Source organism: Jaculus jaculus, chromosome 8, assembly GCF_020740685.1.
Source record: "Jaculus jaculus isolate mJacJac1 chromosome 8, mJacJac1.mat.Y.cur, whole genome shotgun sequence".
Lineage (NCBI taxonomy): Eukaryota > Metazoa > Chordata > Mammalia > Rodentia > Dipodidae > Jaculus > Jaculus jaculus.
This window is the reverse complement of record NC_059109.1, coordinates 70725521-70740553: the sequence shown is the minus strand read 5'-3', so window position 1 is coordinate 70740553 and position 15033 is coordinate 70725521. Positions and strand designations below refer to the sequence as shown.

General features: G+C 41.5%; 1 protein-coding gene across 3 annotated transcripts in view; it reads right to left on the bottom strand.

Moving 5' to 3' along the window:
- Positions 1-8116: 8116 nt before the first annotated feature.
- Parp2 (poly(ADP-ribose) polymerase 2) overlaps positions 8117-15033 on the bottom strand; it is a 40530-nt gene continuing 33613 nt past the window's right edge. For all 3 annotated transcript variants that reach the window (XM_012951584.2, XM_045156645.1, XM_045156646.1), the window contains exons 10-16: positions 10581-10644; positions 10366-10500; positions 9992-10119; positions 9774-9873; positions 8860-8958; positions 8495-8619; positions 8117-8400 (exon numbers count right to left, since the gene is read on the bottom strand). In XM_012951584.2, the coding sequence (XP_012807038.1) occupies positions 8241-8400; positions 8495-8619; positions 8860-8958; positions 9774-9873; positions 9992-10119; positions 10366-10500; positions 10581-10644 (811 nt within the window). In that variant the 3' untranslated portion in view covers positions 8117-8240. The remainder of the gene's footprint in view (positions 8401-8494; positions 8620-8859; positions 8959-9773; positions 9874-9991; positions 10120-10365; positions 10501-10580; positions 10645-15033) is intronic.

The following is a 15033-nucleotide window of genomic DNA, read 5'->3' as shown; positions in this document are numbered from 1 at the left end:
TGAGGGTATAGCCCAGTATGGTGGGGAGGACATGGGAAAAGACCTGAGTGGTGTTGCCCACATTCTGGATGAATCCTCCCACCTCAGTTACACCTCTGGAAAACACCGTAACACTAACACACACACACACACACACACACACACACACACACAGAGAGAGAGAGAGAGAGAGAGAGAGAGAGAGAGAGGGAGGGAGAGAGAGAGAGAGAGAGAGGGAGGGAGATCTCCTTTGATTATAAATCTCATTAATTTGGTAAACAAGATTAACATTATGGTACCCTTGCTGAAAACCAATGTATTATTTATGCATGAGTTTCCCTCTGGATTCTCAATTCTATTCCTTATCGATTTAATGCCATTATAACATTGTTCCTGTTACTATAGCTTTATCATAAGTTTTAGAATCACATGTCAGTTTAGCAAAACAGTGGGATGTTCCTATTGACTTCTCTGCCATGGGCTTTTGATCAGATTTACAGTACTGGTCAGGGGTTCCCTTCTGTGATTCAGATGCTCCCCCTTCCTCTCTTAGGACTACCATGGTTAGTATCTCCAACAAAATACTGTACATGACTTACGGTTAAGATGGCAGTGTAGGAACAATGCCAAAGCAGCCTAAGGGAGAAAAAGCCAAAAAAAAAAAAAGAGCAAAATACACTCTTTAAGTAAGTGAGGTGTAGAAGAAATTATCAATTGCAGCAGAGAAGTAGAAGAGATCTAGAGCCCACAAAAGCAGGCAGAAGTGGCTCCAGCAGCAGCGGAACCAGGTCCCCATGGCCTCAGCCAACAGGCTCAGCCTAAGCTGCAGGAAAAGCCAGGTGAGGGGGATTCTCCATTCACACTGGAGCTCCTTGCAAACTCAAGAAATGTGAAGAGAGGTGCGGGGACCAATGGAAGAGCAGCTCGTGAAGAAGAGGATCACAAGGACCAGCGGGAGAACTTCAGCCACCATCCACAGCCTCCCCTCACCCACCGCCAGTGCAAGTGCCAGCAAGCACCAGAGACCTGGAGAAGGGAGCTCACCTACACAGCACCCAGCACAGGTGACCAGAGCAGTGACCCACCGACCCGGCCAGCCTACCTGAGCCCACAGTACAGCAAGGAGGAACCTAAGCAGGAGCACAGCATAATTGAGACCAAAACCATCCCAAAAGGTAACTGGGATTACACTTGGTCAGTATCTGCCAAATAAGTCTAGTACATAGGCTTGAATTGGAGGTGCTAATTGCACCTTCCATGTCAGGATAAATTACATGTTAAAACTGATGGATGGTCGGACTTGCCATTCTTTTGTTTTTCAACAGATTATACATACATACATATATATATGTATATGTGTGTATATATATATATATATATATATATTATATAAAGATATTTAATTAATTTATTTGAGATAGATAGATAATGGGTGCACCAAGGTCCCCAGCCATTGCAAAGGAACTCCAGATGCATGTGGCCTCTTGTGCATCTGGCTTACATGGGTCCTGGAGAATTGAACTGGGATCCTTTGGCTTTGCAGGCAGATACCTTAACTGCTAAGCCATCTCTTCAGCCCAGATTTGGCATTCTTAAATAAGCTATATGTTGGGCTTAATATTTGTTGCTTCCTGATTTATAGTGCCTTTGCTTCCTCTTCTGTCATTTGTTAGGGAAGAGTCTCACTTGGTCACAAGTTGACTTGGAACCCTCAACAGACCAGAAATCTTAGCCTCCTAGTTGACAGGATTAAGGATGTGGGGCAACATACATCCTAAAGGACTGTGACTTTGTTAGAGGATCTCGTTGTCATAATACCAACTCTTGCATAAATACTCTGTGCTGTTTTTCATTGCATGTGTACATGGTTTAGTTAAATTTTAGAATCTGCCTGTATTTTGTTCTACTCAGCTTACTTGAATGCTCTAGTAGCAGGCAAACCCAATATCTAGGGTCACTTTTGTAGATGCTCTGAGAGTCTTAAGAGCCACACCTAGCACCTTAAGCTCCTACCCTGAACATATATAACATTAGATTGATGGATACATCTACTAACACAGCAGATAATTAGAAAATCCAACCATTAAATTAGTCCAAGATGCAAAAATATATACATTATACCACAAGAAACAACCCCCCAAAAAATGTATGACAATATGAATGTACCAAAAAGTATTAATGCATCAGAAATGATCTCCAGTGAGACTGATTTAGAGGAAATGCCTGAGAAATATTTCACAAGAATGATTATAAATATGTTCAAAAAAATTAAGAAAGCAAAGGAATCAAAGAGGAAATCAAAGGAATCAAAGAAGACACAGGAAACCAATTTAATGAAGTAAGGAGATCAATACAAGATATAAATAAGGAAATAGAAATAATAAAGAAAAACCAGTCAGAATTACTAGCAATATGAACATGGTCAATGAAATAAAAAAAAAAAACTGCAGAAAAATCTCAACAGTAGAATGGAGGAAGAAGAGAACAGAATATCTAAACTAGAAGACCAAGTGGCAGATCTAAAACAATCCACCAAAGAGAAAGACAAAGTAATAGGAAAGTATGCATGGGAATTTCAAGATATCTGGGACAGTAGGAAAATATTAAATATAAGAATTCAGGGAATAGTAGAAAAAGAATTTCACTCCAAAGGCATAGTAGATGTTTTCAACAAAATCATATAAGAGAACCTCCCAGATTGGGAAAGAGATGCCAATGCAGACAAAGGAAGCCTTTGGAACACCAGACAAAACCTGGAAAGAACTTCTCCTCACCATATTATAATTAAACTACCAAACATACAAACCAAAGAAAATATATTTAAAGCAGAGAGAAAAATCAAGTCACATACAAAGGTAAGCCCATCAGGATCACAGCAGATTACTCAACACTTTTTTAAAAAGATTTATTTTTATTTATTTATTAGAATCAAAGAGAAAGGGAAGGAGGGAGGGGGGAGAGAGAGAGAGAGAGAGAGAGAGAGAGAGAGGGAGGGGGGAGAGAGGGAGAGGGAGGGAGGGAGAGAGAGAGAATGGATGCACCAGGGCCTCTAGCCACTGCAAATAAATTCCAGACACATGCACCACCATGTGCATCTGGCTTACATGGGACATGGAGAATCGAACCTGGGTCCTTAGGCTTCTAGGCATGTGCCTTAACCGCTAAGCCATCTCTCCAGCCCTCAACGCACACTTTAAAAGCCACCAGGGCTTGGAATGATGGATTCCAAGTTCTGAAAGATAACTGTCAACCAAGGTTACTTTATCCTGCAAAGCTATCCATTCAAAATATGGACATTTCACAACAGGATAATGGAATATTTGAAGACAAAACCAGCTCTACTACTAGTGGCCATGCAGGAGCCCAGGGCCAGCCAGCGGGAGGCACAGGTGTGACCCCGAGGCGAGCTCCCATCTCAGTACCCGACCGCATCCTCGTCCCCACCCCATACAGGCCCCGTGGACCCCGAGCTGCGGAGCCCACAGCGACTTCTGAGGCCCCCACCCATGGCCGCATCCGCCGCCACCTCCTACGGGCTCTTCTGCAAGGGCCTCTCTCGCATGCTGCTAGCCTTCTTTGAGCTGGCCAGGCAGATGCGCATGAACTTCCCCTACTTCTACCTGGCAGGCTCGGTGAACCTCAACATCCGCTTGCAGGTACAAATCTAGACCACCCCCCCTCCACAGGCCAGGGCGGGCGTAGCGGCGTGCACGACAGAAGTCTCGCGAGATCACGAGCAGGGCCCGCGCATGCGCCCTTCTCTCCTAGCGGGCCTCTGGTCCTGGGCTATGTGCCCTGTGACGCAGGCAGGTGCTGGGGCCGATGCTGTCAGGGAGAGCATGGAGCTGCTGTGGAAGACCCCACGGGAATATTTCGAGAAGCCGTGTCTTTAATCCCAACCCTGAGCACATGGCAGGATGCGACAGTGGCCGCAAGATGGGTTATAAAAAAGAGGTCCAAATTTTTCTGCAAAAAAAAAAATTTATTTGCAACAAACTCATGTTCTAAATTAAAAAAAAAATCAGACATGAATTGGTTGGGAAGCAAGGCATTCGTTAAAGAAGAGGCAGGCGACATTAAGAATGTCCTCTGAAAGGCATGCATCTGTTCATTCCACAAAAAGAAACGTTTGGTGAAAGCTACAGGAAAAAAAGGTGTTATCCAGATACTAATCCTGAAGTGCACAGGATTGTGAACATGGAATTGTATGAAAATGGACTTAATTCAGTGTCCGTGGGAGCTGCGCATGGGCCAAGACCTTGGAGCCAAACAAATGAAAATCTGGACATAGCATAATGTTTTGACTGTTCAGTGGATAAAGTTTATGTAATGATTCAAAGGCTGTGCATAACGTTCCTCCTTGAACGTTTAATATTGGTCATAAAGTGGAATGCAGATGATGGTGTAAACCTTGATGTAATAGTACAATTACACAAGTGGAGGGAGAGTAAAGTAAATGGGTTAGTTGTAATATCCTTATAAGGTCGGAAGTTGGAAGACACAATCTGTAGTGAATGGAAAAGGATATTTTTCTTACTTGTGGGACAGCCTTAAATTGTAATCTAACTGTACTAAAGGAAAAAATGATGGACCGGAGTCACTGCATGAGGTCAACAACAACAAAAAATGCTCAAAGATGTTCAGGAGAAATGTCTCAAAAATAAAAGTTCCTGGTGTATGTGAATGTAAAAAAAAAAAAAAAATACTTGAAAGGATCCTCCATGCTGAAGAGAAAGAAAAGTACACATATAAAGAACCTGGAAAAAACAAACCATACTCAAATACTAGTTAATATAAGAGAGAAAAGGTAAAACTGGAAGAACTATAAAATAAGAAAAATGTCAAAATAAATACACACCTTTCAATAATTATTACTATCAATGGTCTTAATGCCCAACCTAAAAACAAGTTTGCAGACTGGTTTAAAATACTGTACACTAACTGGCAGAGTGAACTTTCTGGTTTTCTATTCTTAGGAGATACACACTTCCTCCATTCTTTCTTTCCTTTTTTTTTTTTTTTTTGGTAGTCTCATGAAGCCAAGGCTGGCTTCAAACTCACTACATATCCAAGTATAATCCTTAACTCCTGATCTTGGCTTTTCTTTCTGAATGCTGGAATGATGTGTGCATTACCATGCATAGTTCATGCAGTGGTGCGGACTGAACCTAGGACTTCATGCATGTTCCTAGCCTAGCCACAGCCATCATAGTTAGCTCCACAATGCTGGGATGAACCTCAAAACCAGACATAGTTTATGGGAGAAATGGGATTTTATTTGAAGCTTTCAGGTCCAGGGAAGTTCTATAATGGTGGAAGTTGGCCCTCTTTCACAGGTCCATGCAGAGAAGAAACTACATGCACCACCAAAAGCAAGCAAACCCTGGAAATCCCAGGCACAGTTGTAGTACTCTGTTTACCTTCAGGCTGGAAATCAGATCTGCCTCCAATGACACCTTAGGGCTGGACCCCAGGATCCACCCACAGTGACTCATCTTCCAGCCAGGCAGCTGGAAATCTGTTACAAGCTTTAATAAAACATTTGAGTCTACTGAAACTACCACAACCCAGGAGATAATGCTATCTTCTACTACTAAGTATGATGTTAGCTGTGTTTCTCATAGATGTCCCTAATCAGTATAGATGAGGAAATAGTCATCGACTCCTGTTTGTTGAATTTTATTACATTAGGATGTTACATTTTGCCCTATCCCTTTTCTACATGAGATGACCATATGACTTATATCCCCCATTTTCATGTGGGACCAAACTTGCATTCTTGTGACCTCACTTGTTTCACTTAGCTATGGCATATAGTCCTTTCTGTATGTTGCTGGACTGGGCTTAATATTTTATTAATTATTTGCAACCATTTGCTTAAGGTATATTGTTCTATAATTTTCTTGTGATAATTGTTACCTAGTTTTGGTTTGATACTCTCTTATACAATGGGTTTTGAAGTATTCCATGTGAACTTTTGAAAAAGCACATAAAATTCATTTTAGTTTTTATTAGTGGCATAATGATTAAATGAGTGGGTATATTTGACTAGTTCCCTTATCTCTGAATGTTTGGGTACACCAATGTTGCAGTAAAGCCATCTACACAAACATGTCCATCTGGTTTAAGGTCAAAGGGTATCTATATATTATTTTTTGGCTTGATTTTGAGGAAGGATCTTACTCTAGCCCAGGCTTATCTGCAACTCACTTTGTAGTCCTGGAACTTACAGAGATCCTCCTACCTCTGCCTCCCGAGTGCTGAGATTTAAGGTATGCACCACCATGCTCCGTGGGATTATTTTTTCAAGGGAAAATGGGGAATCAAAACCAGGGCCTTATACATGGTAGGTAAGTCCTTTACCAACCAGTAAGCAATAGCCCCAGCCCAATATATACAATTAAAAATTTGAGGGCTGGAGAGATGGCTTAGCAGCGAAGGCACTTACCTGCAAAGCCCAGTACCCACATATGCCAGATGCACAACGTGGCAGAGTGGCACATGCATGTGTGGTGGCTAGAGGCCCTTGCATGCCCATTCTCTGTCTATATGCCTCTTTCTCTCTCTCTCTCAAATAAGTAAAATAAAACTTTTGAAGGATATTAGAAATCTGGTGCTAAAAGTTATGAATTGATTCCATTTAAACAACCTTCACTATGAGGTGGGAACCTATCTTAGCTATAGAACATGTGCTAGCATGGCAAGATCCTGAATTTAATCACCTGAACCAAATATGTAATTAAAAATTAAACAACCTTCATAGTGTTTTAAGGAAGTTTTGTGTATTTTTTTTCTTTTTTTTTAAAATATTTTATTTATTTATTTGAGAGTGACAGACACAGAGAGAAAGACAGATAGAGGGAGAGAGAGAATGGGCGCGCCAGGGCTTCCAGCCTCTGCAAATCAACTCCAGACGCGTGCGCCCCCTTGTGCATCTGGCTAACATGGGACCTGGGGAACCGAGCCTCGAACCGGTGTCCTTAGGCTTCACAGGCAAGCGCTTAACCACTAAACCATCTCTCCAGCCCAGTTTTGTGTATTTTTAAAAATAATCAGGAAAAAATAAAATAACAATAGATTCTATGAATTTAGTTGACACTTTAGTACTTCTGGGATGCAACAGAAGATATAAACCCTCTTCCTGCTTCTATTCGATACCAAAATGTATTCAGGCATAGTGGCAGTCCTCCAGGGCTTCCCAACGTTTTGGACGTGATGAAGACTAGGGTACTAGATACTGACAACCAAGAGAATATGGAAGGAAAACGTGGAAGTAACTCAACCTTAGGGCCTGCACTACAGTGATGCTCAACAGATATGCAGAAAAACTGAATTATGGGAAAAGCATTAGCCTGCATTATTAGTGTCCCTCAATGCACAGAGGCTAATATACTGTGGGGGAACAGGATCGGCAGTAACCTGCTGCTGGCTGTGACATGAAGACATACTGATGTCAGAAGGAATAGGTGTTTAGAGAAGTAAATCCCAAAGCAGCAGTGGTAAAGATATTTTTGTTTTTTAGAAGGAAAAATCTCACTCTAGCCCAGGCTTGCCTTGAACTCACAGCAAAATTTCTCCTACCCCAGCTTCCCAAGTGCTGACATTATAAGCATGAGACACCACTTGGTTATTTTTATATCTTTATTACACAAAATATCAAAAAGTTCAAAAGTACAACACTGCCATTTTCTTGCATGAGAATTATATGTTCTCTGGGTTTTTTGTTTGTTTGTTTTTGAAGTAGGATTTCACTGTAGCCCAGGTTGACCTAGAATTCACTATGTAGTTGCAGCATGGCCTTGAACTTACTGCAGTCCTCCTACCTCTGCCTCCCAAGTGGTGGTATTAAAAGTATGCACCACCACCAATTTTTTTTGTTTGCTTGTTTTTTATGAGGCATGGTCTTGCTCTGACCCAGGCTGATCTGGAATTTACTATGTAGTCTCAGGCTGGCCTTGCATTCACAGCAATCCTCCTACCTCTGCCTCCCAAGTGCTAGGATTATAGGTATGTGTCACTACACCTTGTGTTCTCTGGATTTTTTCTTTTTTATTTTTTTAATATTTTTATTTTAGAGAGAGAACTGGCATTCCAGGGCCTCAGCCACTGTAATCCAACTCCAGGTGCTTGTGCTTGTCTCACCTTTGTGTGTCTGGCTTATGTGAGACCTGGAAAGTTGAACATGGGTCCTTAAGCTTCACAGTCAAGCACCTTAACTGTGAAGCCATCCCTCTAGCCCTTCTTTTTTAAAATATCAACATTCACCAGAGCTTCTGGAAATTAAATTGAACCTTTAGAAGGTACCGCATATGAACCTGATTGGGACTATAGACAATATACTCATTATAGTTGAGGGTATAACCCTCTGGATTCAGAACTCCTGTGCCAGTTGCTGGTCCTAAGGGCACTGTAGTCCCATTTCTGCAAAACAGAAGAAAATGTGTCAGTGTCAGCATCTGGTGCAGAAGACAGAAAAGGAAAAGAATCTTCAGCTCCATTGGCTCTGAATACTTACAGGGTGACAGAGTAGGCAGGGTTGGGAGCCATCTTTCCAAGCCCTTTGGTACTGTGTTTGCCCTGAAGTAATCCTTCTGCCTCAGGATTGGCCTCTAATAGCTCATTACACTCACCTAGAGCTACCTGCAAAGCAGAAGATGCTGAATGCCTACCTCCTTTTACAATTAGATAGCTCTAAAGTCCACCAAAACATTCCCGTTTGTAGTTTAGTCCCTTATGCTAGTAAAGGAATCCAATGCAATGGACATTCCACTTGTCTCCCCTTAAGTTATCCCAAGTGAACTTCTTGGTTCTGAAGTCAAAATTTTCTCATTGAAAATTAAAAGTTACTAACTAGATATCCCAGATATACTCATGCCTCACCTCTGATAAGAGCAGCAGTCCTGTGTTCTTTAAGTGCGAGGCAAAACAGTAATTGGCACTCTTGGAAGACATGTCAGCAAAGTAGATTCCTTTCCCAAACTGAAACATACCACCAAAAACTGACATCAGTGGGCTGGAAAGATGCTTCCTGGCTAAGGTGCATGCCTGCAAAGCTTAAGGACCTGGGTTCGATTCCCCAAGTCCCACGTAAGCCAGATGCACATGGTAGCACATGCGTCTGGAGTTTGTTTGCAGTGGCAAGAGGCCATGGTATGCCCATTCTCACTCCCTCTCTCTTTCTCAAATAAATAAATAAATAAAAATTTTTTAAAAATCTTAAAAAAAAAAACAAAAACAGATCAGGGCTGCAGAGATGGCTTAGTGGGTAAGGTGTTTGCCCGAGAAGCCAAAGGACTCAGGTTCAATTCCCCAGGACCCACATATGCCAGATGCACAAGGTGGCACATGTGTCTGCAGTTTTGTTTACAGTGACTGAAGGCTCGGGTGGGCCCATTCTCTCTCTCCCTCTCTCTGCCTCTTTCCATCTCAAGTAAATAAAATAAATAAATAATATTAAAAACAAAACAAAACCAAGATTAGCTGCTTCACCCATTATGTTAGGAGTAAGGCTCACGTCACTGACAGTTTTCCATTTTCACAAGTATAACATGATTCCTTCTTTACTGCCTCCCACAAGGTTGTTCCAATAATAGGTCGATAACAGTAGAAACACCTCTGAACATGTCTTTTGGAATTTAAAAAAGGGACACAGTAAGAAATGATGAGGTTATCAGGAGCTAGTTTAATTCTTGGGGAGATGAACTATCTAACCCTAACCTAGAGGGGAAAAATGGACTGAAACATTACTGTATGCCTTTCCCTTCTGCTCCTTCTAGAGTTCAACTTCTACTTACCATGTAACCTGTGATGGGAGCCTCAGGTGGGGCAATTCGAAGTCCATGGCTCAGGATTCCCACCCAATTACTCAGCCTGGAACCATGCCATAGCAGCATCCTAAAAAAACAGCCATTATTCTACTCTGCTGCTCTTCTGCAATTACAAGCCTTGCCTCCAAGCTCACAGCACTTCAGGCTAGGAAACATTTTCATGAATCCAAAACTTAGACTCAGACCTGTTGTGAAGGTCCGCTCTGAAGGCCTCTTTCTCGCCCTCCTTCTCTACTTCAAAAACATCCAGCAGGGTCATGGTATAGTCACTGTGTGTGGGAGCATGGGTAGACTGTAGGTATTGGGAAATTACCTGTTAAAGAAATGGCAAAAAATGTTCAATGTGGACTCTATGAGACTGGACTGAAGAACTCAGGGCTTCTGGTATAACATGACAGAAAGTTTTGCTCCAAGTCTCATAAGCAGGAAGGGCTCCTGCTTTTTTTTTGATAAGCAGAAATTCTGTCCTATTTATTCATATGTAGTTAGAGAATATTGGGATAAAGGAAGGTAGGGCTCACAGCATAAGACTATGAAGAAAATTGACCAGTTTTCTTACCTGAAACTCATAACTTTCATGGTCTAGAGGGTGTAAGGCACAGTGTAGATTTCTATAGTGTTGGTCCAGTGGGTGTTCTGGGCTTTGGTGCTCTGTCTTCACCAGTTTAAGGGCAATTTCAATGTCCCCCAAAGCCTAAGAAAATAAAATCTAAAATCAATGTGAGTCAACTTAGGATAAGAGGTTTAAAACTTCCCACTGCACACATAGCTTACCTCTAGCAGCTGTACTTTGTCTGATAATTCTCTTTCTGTCCGGATTAATGGAGGGGTACGGAGTCTAAGGACAGAGATATAAACATAATGAGCTGTCTGATTTGTGATAAGAAGACAAAGGACTAAAAAAATAGGTCCTTTAGAAAATAAGATACAAGAAATTGGAAATTCTGAATTTTTATCTTCTTATTAAAAGATGAAAGAAGTGGGGCATGGTGGCACACCTTTAATCCCAGCAGTCAGGAGGATTCCTGAGTAGGAGGAATGCTGTGAATTTGAGGCCAGCCTAGAACTACAGAGTTCCAGGTCAGTCTGGGCTAGGGTGAGACCATACCTCCAAAAATAAATAAATAAACAAAAATAAAAATAAATAGGGCTGGAGAGATGGCTTAGTGGTTAAGTGCTTGCCTGTGAAGCCTAAGGACCCCGGTTCGAGGCTCGGTTCCCCAGGTCCCACGTTAGCCAGATGCACAAGGGGGCGCACGTGTCTGGAGTTCGTTTGCAGAGGCTGGAAGCCCTGGCGCGCCCATTCTCTCTCTCCCTCTACCTGTCTTTCTCTCTGTGTCTGTCGCTCTCAAATAAATAAATAAATAATTAAAAAATAAAAATAAATAAATAAAGCCAGAGCTCAGGAGGCAGAGATAGCAGGATCACCATGAGCTCAAGGTCACCCTGAGACTACATAGTGAATTCTAGGTCAGCCTGGGCTAGAGCCAGACCCTACCTAAAAAAAATAAAAGGCTGGGTGTGGTGGCACATACCTTTAATCCCAGCACTCAGGAGGCAGAGGTAGGTAGGATTACCATGAGTTCAAGGTCATCCTGAGACTACATAGTGAATTCCAGGTCAGCCTGGGCTAGAGTGAGACCCTACCTTGAAAAACCAAATAATTAAAAAAAAAAAAAAATTAAAGGGTGGAGAAAGGAAGGGAGGAGGATACTTAATAGGTTGATATTGTATATATGTAATTACAATGATTGTAATGGGGAGGTAATATGATGGAGAACGGAATTTCAAACGGGAAAGTGTGGGGGTGGGGAGGGAGGGAATTACCATGGGATATATTTTATAATCATGAAAAATGTTAATAAAAATTAAAAAAAAAAAATTAAGCCAGGCATGGTGGTACATGCCTTTAATCCCAGTACTGAGATAGTGAGATCCTACCTGGAAACAAACAAACAAACAATAACAACAAAAAAGAAAGAAAGCCAAGCATGGTGGTGTACATCTTTGATTTTAGCACTTAGAAGGCAGAGGTAGGAGGATCACCATGACTTTGAGACCAGCCTGGAGCTACAAAGTGAATCCCAGGTTAGCCTGGGCTACAGTGAAACCCTACCTCAAAAAAAAAAAAAAAAAAAAAAAAGAGTATGTTGGTATATTAAATCCCAGTACTTGGGAGACTGAGGTAGGAAGATTGCTGTGAGTTTGAGGACATCTCGAGTCTACATCATGAATTCCAAGTGAACATGGGCTAGAGCAAGACCCCACCTAAAAAACCAAAAATAACAAATGGAGAGATGGCTTAGCAATTAAGATGTTTGCCTGCAAAACCAAAGGACTCCCCAGGACCCATGTAAACCAGATGAAGGCTTTGGTACACCCATTCTCTCCTTCTATCTGCTTCTATCACAATCTGCCTCATTCTGTCTCTCAAATAAATAAAATAATTTCTAATTTTTTTTAAAAACCCACAAAACATAAAAAAAAACAAAACCTTAAGGGCTAGAGAGATGGCTCAGTGTTTAACAGTGCTTGCTTACAAAGCCCAATGGCCCAGGTTCATGTCCCCAATACCCATGCCCAAAGTGGTGCATGCATTTGAAGTTTGTTTGCAGTGGCAGGAAGCCCTAGCATGCCCATACTCACTTGCTCTCTCTGCCTCTCTCAAATATTTTTTTAAAAAGAAAGAAAAAAAAATGGGATTTCCCATTTGAAAGAGCCCTGTAAAAAGAATAAAGTGCCCACAGTTTGTGTCTTGCAGATTCACAATCATTGTTCCTTACTTTATGACCTGGCCTTCTTGATGCCTGATGATTTTTAAAGGCTGTTATTTCTCACAATAAGGTTACCTTAAAATTTGCCCCTTATTTGAATATGATAGCTATAGCAAATGATTTGTTAAATTGTCATACCCAAAGTACATATGGCTATAATGTTGGTTTTTCCACTTGCTTTTATAATACTTTACAGTAGCTTAACCAGTTTTAAATTAGGCATTGGGTGTACAAGATGCAGCAGATGACAGAGATAGATGTGGGTACTCAGCCACATCACAACCTGGACAAAAAGAAACGGCAATGTTACAGTAAATTCTCAGGTGAACTTTTTTCAGTTATGAAAACCTCTATTTTGAATTTGTAAATATTTTAAATGTTTTATTAAGGCATGTAAAAAAAAAAAACTACTCTTTGAAACCTGTTTGGTAGAATGAAAATTTAAAGCCATAATGATAAAAGATGTTGTACTGATTGTACAATAAACAGAAATAATAATATTGATTTTTTTTGTATCTTTCGTAATATAATTTTCTAACTGCAATAAAACCACTAAACTTAAAAAAAAAAAAAAAGAATAAAGTGCCCAAATACATAAAGGTATAGAGAATGAAAGAATTGGCGTGCAAGGGCCTCCAACCACCACAATCAAATTCCAGACATGCACACCCTTGTGTGCATGAGTGACCTTGTGCGCTTGAATCACTGTGCGTCTGGCTTACATGGGACCTGCAGAGTTGAACATGACTCCTTAAGCTTCACAGGCAAGCACCTTTACTGCTAAGTCTTCTCTCCAGCCCAGGATCCTTTTTAAAATAACAGTTGCAGGCTGGAGAGATGGCTTAGCGGTTAAGCGCGTGCCTGCGAAGCCTAAGGACCCCGGTTCAAGGCTCGGTTCCCCAGGTCCCACGTTAGCCAGATGCACAAGGGGGCGCACGCATCTGGAGTTCGTTTGTAGTGGCTGGAAGCCCTGGCGCGCCCATTCTATCTCTCTCCCTCTATCTGTTTTTCTCCCTGTGTCTGTCGCTCTCAAATAAATAAATAAATAATGAACAAAAAAATATTAAAATAACAGTTGCTGGGTGTGGTAGCTCATGCCTTTAATCCCAGCCCTCGGGAGGCAGAGGTAGAAGGATCACTGTGAGTTCGAGGCTAACCTGAGACTACATAGTGAATTCCAAGTCAGCCTGGACTAGAGTGAGACCCTACCTTGGCAAACAAAACAAAACAATATGTATGTATGTATTATGTATGTATGCGTGTGTGTATATACATATATATTTTTAAATTTTTTATGTTTATTTATTTGAGAGACAGCGAGAGAGAGAATGGGCATGCCAAGGCTTCTAGCCACTGCAAACAAACTCCAGATGCATGTACCCCCTTGTGCATCTGGCTTATGTGGGTCCTGAAGAATCAAACTGGGGGGCTGGAGAGATGGCTTAGCAGTTAAGTGCTTGCCTGTGAAGCCTAAGGACCCTGGTTCGAGGCTCACTTCTCCAGGACCCATGTTAGCCAGATGCACAAGGGTGCACACGTGTCTGGAGTTCCTTTGCAGAGGCTGGAAGCCCTGGCACGCCCATTCTCTTTCTCTGCCTCTTTCTCTGTCTGTTGCTCTCAAATAATAAAAATAAAAATAAATTAAAAATAAAAAGAATCAAATTGGGGTCCTTTGGCTTTGCAGGCAAGCGCCTTAACCACTGAGCCATCTCTCCAGCCCCTTTATTTTGTTTTTAAATTAAGGGCTGTAGAGGTTGCTTAATGGTTAAGGTGCTTGCCTACAAAGCCTAAGGACACAGGTTCAATTCCTCAGTACCCATGTAAGCCAGATGCACAAGGTGGTGCATGCTTCTGGAGTTCATTTGCAGTTGCTAGAGGCCCATTCTTTCTCTATGTGTCTCTTTTTCTCTCTCTCAAAAATAAAATATTAAAAAAAAATTTAAGCTGGGTATGGTGGTGCTCACCTTCAATCTTAGCACTAGGGAGGCTTAGGTAGGAGGATCACTATGAATTTGAGGCTAACCTGGGACAACAGAGTGAGTTCCTGGTCAGCCTGGGCTAGAGTGAGACCCTACCTGGAAAAAAAAAAAGTGACATCAATAAGGAACAATGTAAATATGGTCTAAGAGAGAGAAAGCTGTTGACCACTCCCAGTTAGGTCACAGCATTCTGTAAAACAACAGAAGAAATAGAAATCCAATGAAAACCAGAAAGAATCACCAAGGCTGAGAATATGGTTCAGCAGTACTTGCCTAGCATATGAAATGCCCTGGGTTCAGTCCCCAGAAAACTCATCTCACACACACACACACACACACACACACACACACATACACACAATCAACTAAAGCAGAAATGTCTTTCTCTCTATATAAAATGTATATGTGTGTGTGTGTGTATAGTTATTTGGGTTCATGGATGTGTTAATATGGGTTATAGTAGTCACCTTAAAA